We start from the raw sequence: 5,547 nt of genomic DNA, 5'->3' as shown, positions 1-5,547 counted from the left end.
CCCTGCCTGCGCGCACAGACAGGCAGGCGGCTCTCGGTCCCGAGTCCCCAGACCCGGGGCCCCCACGCCCCAGCACGGCCCGGCGGAGAACCAGGGCGCGGGCTCCGTGGCCGCCGGAGCCCGCGCTCCCACCACGCCAGGGGCGCTTGGGCAGCAGAGCCCCCTGCAGGCGCCCGGGCGCGTCACAAACCTGGAGAGGCGCTGAGACGCCGGCCCTGCGCCGCGCCCCCAGCTGCTTCCAGCAACTTCCAAGCTGCTGCGAATGCGTCAGTTCCCCCCAGCTGGGAAACGGGCGGAATTCGTGCCGCCCTTAGGAAAATGTTACCTTTTCCCGTCTGAAATGCCATCTGGGCGTAGCTCGGAGCAGACCGCCTGGATTGCTGCGTGGGTACCACTCTAAGTCGCGTGCATCGTCTGCACTGGGCTGTATCGTGCAGTCTTTGCTGTTGTGTGCCCTCGAGTCGGACTCGACTCATAGCGACCCCTCCTTGGGTTTCTGAAGCAGTTATCACTACGGGCTTTAGCCATGCCCAAAAACCGTATTTCCAGCACCAACGGAAAAGCAACGCTACAGCCATACACCTCTTTCCCGTGGATCTGGGCAGCAGTCCAGGTGGTAAAAAGCCACGCTCGGGCCACCCCGAGGCAGGTTGTCGACAGCAAAAACGGTCACAACCCATCATGTCTGCAGATGCCTTTGGACCTCTGGAGTGAGAAGTGTACTGATGAGGGGAAAGTGTCCACGGCGAGAAAGCTCTGCGGACTGTTCCGTTCTGCCACCCCGAGGAGGCCGAGGGTTCCAGTAAACTGGAAGCTTACGGATGGTTAGACGGTCCCGGGTGAACACACAAAACCCAAAACCCATACCTGTGAATGACTTAAAAGCTACGCACATAAAACGATGAAAGGATGGGGGGGCGGTCAGCTAGAGAGGGCAGCAAGTCAAACCGGGACCAATCTTAGAAAAATCTCAAGTGTTACAAAAAAGAATAAACTGAGCTTTCCAAAAACTTTCTGCCGAGAAATTACCTTCGTAAGAAAATCCTGACACTGGAGCACAGAAAGATGTTAACAAGACACCAGAGCTGCCATTGTGGGTATCAGTCGTGTGTTGCCTCGTCTGCTCTCTGGGAGAGGGCTGTGAGTCAGCATGCGGATTCCACGCATGGTAACACAAACCGAAGCCGTTTCCCTTGACGGAGAATGGAGCGCAGCACAGGAAACGGGAGTCCAGGTGAACAGGCCCACTTGCCGCTGGATCAACAGACCTTCACGAGGCCGTCCCAATTTCTAGGCCATGAACAAAACGACAACTGCTGTACCAAAGCTCTGGTGGCTGGGAGCTCTGGTGGCGTAGTGCCTAAAGCATCTGATTGCTAACCAGAAGGCTGGCAGTTCAAGTCCTTGGAAGGAAGACTGGACAATCTATTTCCGTAGAGATCTGCTTGGGAAACCCAAGGAGGGATCGCTATCGACTCGACAGCAGTATGTTTGGTTTGGTTTGGTTTTCATTACCACACCAAAGCCATAGTTTCCAACTATTTACTTTGGACGAGTATTGAACACAAGGTGGACTTGCTGCTTTTTTCACAGGTGGCTTCCAATTGATGAAGCCCCTCTTTGCTGACACAGCCCAGCTGCCACCCAGGGCCACAGTCTGATGCCCTCCTACGTGGAACTTATTTTCCTTGGCACAGTATAGAGCCCTTCCTTTCTTTGTAAGGAGCTCAATGGAATTTGGGGGAGGGGAGATCACATCCTGTTTGCCAGGAAGTTGACTATGTAGCTTCAGAAATAGTATAAAAACAATAAATAAGAAAAGACAGGGGGAAAAACCCAAGGGCAGAAGGGGTTCAGCTTCCATGCCCTGTGGGATCCTGCCCCTCAGATGGGTCACTTCTCTTTCCTTCCCCACGCCTGCCTTTGAAAGCACAGAAATAGAAACAACAAAACTAATGGGAGAGGTACTGACCCCAGAATCAATCAAATGTTTACAGACTCGTGAGGTATTAATGAAAAACGCATTTCAATTCTTGAGCCTCTTTCGTAGTCTAAATTTTAAAAGCTGAAACCTAGGTTGTGTGTGCTGAAGCCCATCTGCATTAATACTCGACCCCAAACCACTGGTGTTTGTGGCACAGGGACTGATGAGACCGGTGGTCTCCTGCGCTGGTGAGGATTCTAACGCGTGGGATGGACAGTCACTGTCCACACAGTTCAACTGACGACTCCCCTCGTAACACACAGCAAGTGACCTGCACAAAAGTGAAAAAGCCTTTCGGCTTCAAGCCTGCATCAAGAGCCAAATGCTTGTATTTGTGGACACTGTGCGCGCAGGAAAGGGAGAGAGAGTGAGGGCTTAAGGAAAAGTTCCCAGTACAGTTTATAATCAAAGTACATACAGTATTAGAAAGATCGCCATAAATCGTTCTTTAGTAGATTTTTTTTAAATATCACATTTTTCAAAGTAAACAAAATGGGCTATATTTGCAGCAACTCAAAGTGGAGCATAAGTTAGATGCTGTTTGTTCTGCTCCCTGATGGGAGACTAGTATTACATTCATAGATTTTCTTCCTGTCAGCAGTTATTTACATATGTACAGTATTTCAGTTAAAGATAAACTGTAACACCATAAACCATATTTCATAGGGAAGTAGTGGGAAGCCAAACACACAAGTCTATGAAAGACTTTAAAGCTTACAATAAACTACCTCATTGGGGGAGAGAGGGCCTGAAGTAAAATCACGTGTGAACAGTGCAGACCGTGTGACGGTCTGGAGGGTCCCACACACTCAGCCCCTGGTTCTGCAGCCCTGCTCATTCTGATCAGGCTTTCGGGGAGGGGCTGCCCAGAGCAGGCCCAGCGCCCCCAGATCAATGCCTCGGCTGCAGACGGGAGGAGAAGGGCTCAGCTGAGGGCACGTGATGCAGGTTGAGACATCCACCGTCAGCAGGTCGAGACAGTCATCAGCTAGCGCCCCCTCCAGTTACGATACGCTGTATGTGCCAAGAATGGAACGACCAGGTCACGACAGACCACAGCGTCAGTTCTGGCTCTGTAACACGGTGGTGTCTGTAATGTTCCGCCGCTTTGGTTCAAGGGTGGCAAAGAAGGAAACGTCCTGGTCCCGGTCCGACTGCAGAGCAAGGACGGTCGCTTGCACGATGTCAAGATGAGGGTTCCCGGCATTTCTGAAATACGCTGGCAAGACAATGTGGGCTGGAGTCACATGTGCCAAGAACCGTGCTTTCAAACAACCTCTTATCTTTTCCTGAAACCCCATCTCAGCTCAGAGCAATAAAGCATTTCTCACAGAATGACCATTTACTCAGTCTTCTAAATGACAAAATTGCTTTAACGAAAGAGTTTTCATACATTTTAAAGATGGATTCCCAAGAACAAGTGTGCATATTTTAAGAATGTTAGTAACTGAAAAGAACTCAGTATTACTTTTTATCCCATCTAACAGGAAAGAACTGGCAGTATGTGGAAGACGGGAGAGGCGGGTTGCTGGCTGGGTGGAGGGCTGGAGTGGCAGGAAACGTTTTTGTAGGAAGGTTCAGGATGTTGCCCTATGTGTGTAGTATGGGAAGGAACTAGTCAAGGGAAACCAATCTGAAGTCCCGTCCAGGTTTAAAAGGCTGGGCTGTAAACGTTTTCTTATTGACTAAGGCACAACAGGACCCCTGAGACCTACCGGTGGTTAAGACTCAATTTTGTGACTTCCACCACCGTGCTCACGGTGGGACTCTCAAAATGCACCCAAGTCTCCCTCATTTCTACGAGATAACGTAGAATTCTGCCTTCCAGCATGTTCACTAGATGTCAGCTGAGCCACGTCCGTTCCCTTCAGTCGTTTCATAAATACGCAGATGCTGCGGCTGGAGCTTATTACACGACAGTGGTGCAGCGCGAGTCTGCCACCGCCCAGCTGGCCACGGTCCCGCCCTGGAGGAAGGTGAGCTGCGCCTCACGCGTGATCAACTGCAAACGTCTACACTCAGCCAAGGAGCCCACCTACCCTTTTCCAACAGCGTCTGCCTCAGAGCTTTGGCGAGCAAAACCCGCACGTTCGGCACAGGATCCGACGCAAGGCTGAGGAGGCTGGGGAGCAGGTGTTCAACAAACTGGTCCACGGGGATGCACTCCTCACTCACCACCGCCTGCAATAAGAGAGTGGCCCAGCCAGAGCCACCGTTTGCAGTGGGCTGCACGATGGTCTTCAACAGTCCTCTGACTGCTAACCAGAAGGTTGGTGGTTCACATCCACCAGCCACCCTGCAGAAGGAAGACTGGGCAATCTACTTCCGTAGAGATTTACTGCCTCAGAAACCCAGCGGGGGTTGCTATGAGTTGGAAGCAACTTGACAGCAGTACGTTTGTTTTTGGTCTTTTTTGGTTCCAGTTACAGACCCAGGTTCAGATGCACCCAGCTCAGTGGCCCTGGTCTAGCCTTTGGAGCACAGCGCACATGGGGGTTTAGTGAGGATGGCAGGTCAGTGATGCCACGCACCTGCCAGTAAGGTCAGAGCCCTGACCTCTGTTATTTGCTGGCTCTTGGGCTCCAAGGGTGGGACCGTGCCCACCCAGTGGCAGATCCGGAAGCCTAATCAAGTGCCCCGAGGAGCCCTGGTGGCATGGTTGGGGTTGGGGTTGGGCTGGGCTGCTATCTGAAAGGTTGGCAGTTCAAACCCACCAGTGAGGAAGATCTGACAACCTGCTTCCACAAAGACGGCAGCCTTGGAAACGCCATGGGGCAGCTCTGCTCTGTCCTACAGGGTTGCCATGAGTCCCAGTCGACTCGACAGCAAGGGCTGAGGGGCAGCCCAGTTCTTTGTAGGCTCCATTGAGGTGGCCTGCAACCAAACCCAAAACATCTCCGAGGTGTGGCTGTGCTGTCACCCCCACTGAATAAATGGGTGATGCTACAGGGCAGAGACCACCGGCCCCTGGTCACACCCCATGGAGGGGAAGTGCAGGGCAGAGACCACCGGCCCCTGGTCACACCCCATGGAGGGGAAGTGCAGGGCAGAGACCACCGGCCCCCGGTCACACCCCATGGTGGGGAAGTGCAGGGTGGAGACCACCGGCCCCCGGTCACACCCCATGGTGGGGAAGTGCAGGGTGGAGACCACCAGGCCCTGGTCACACCCCATGGTGGGGAAGTGCAGGGCAGAGACCATCACTATCGGCCCCTGGTCACACCCCATGGAGGTGAAGTGCAGGGCGGAGACCACCGGGCCCTTGGTCATACCTCACTGTGGGGAAGTGCAAGGTGGAGACCACCGGCCCCTGGTCACATCCCATGGTGGGTAAGTGCAGGGCAGAGACCACCACTGGGACCCTGGTCACACCCCATGGAGGGGAAGTGCAGAGCGGAGACCACCGGCCCCTGGTCACACCCCATGGTGGGGAAGTGCAGGGCGGAGACCACGGGCCCCTGGTCACATCCCATGGTGGGGAAGTGCAGGGCAGAGACCACCACTGGGCCCCTGGTCACACCCCATGGTGGGGAAGTGCAGGGCAGAGACCACCACTGGGCCCC

The 5,547-nt window shown here is 53.8% G+C and overlaps 1 protein-coding gene across 1 annotated transcript in view; it reads right to left on the bottom strand.

The window, feature by feature from the left end:
- Positions 1-3,045: 3,045 nt before the first annotated feature.
- Positions 3,046-5,547, bottom strand: part of LOC103206088 (serine/threonine-protein phosphatase 4 regulatory subunit 1-like) — a 104,042-nt gene continuing 101,540 nt past the window's right edge. The window contains exons 18-19 of the mRNA XM_042782389.1: positions 4,024-4,165; positions 3,046-3,203 (exon numbers count right to left, since the gene is read on the bottom strand). Coding sequence (XP_042638323.1) covers positions 3,046-3,203; positions 4,024-4,165 — 300 coding nt within the window. The remainder of the gene's footprint in view (positions 3,204-4,023; positions 4,166-5,547) is intronic.

The sequence above is a fragment of the Orycteropus afer genome, unplaced genomic scaffold, assembly GCF_000298275.1.
Source record: "Orycteropus afer afer isolate SDZICR_OR568_19922 unplaced genomic scaffold, OryAfe1.0 scaffold00295, whole genome shotgun sequence".
Classification (NCBI taxonomy): Eukaryota; Metazoa; Chordata; class Mammalia; order Tubulidentata; family Orycteropodidae; genus Orycteropus; species Orycteropus afer.
This window is presented reverse-complemented; position numbering and strand designations above follow the sequence as displayed.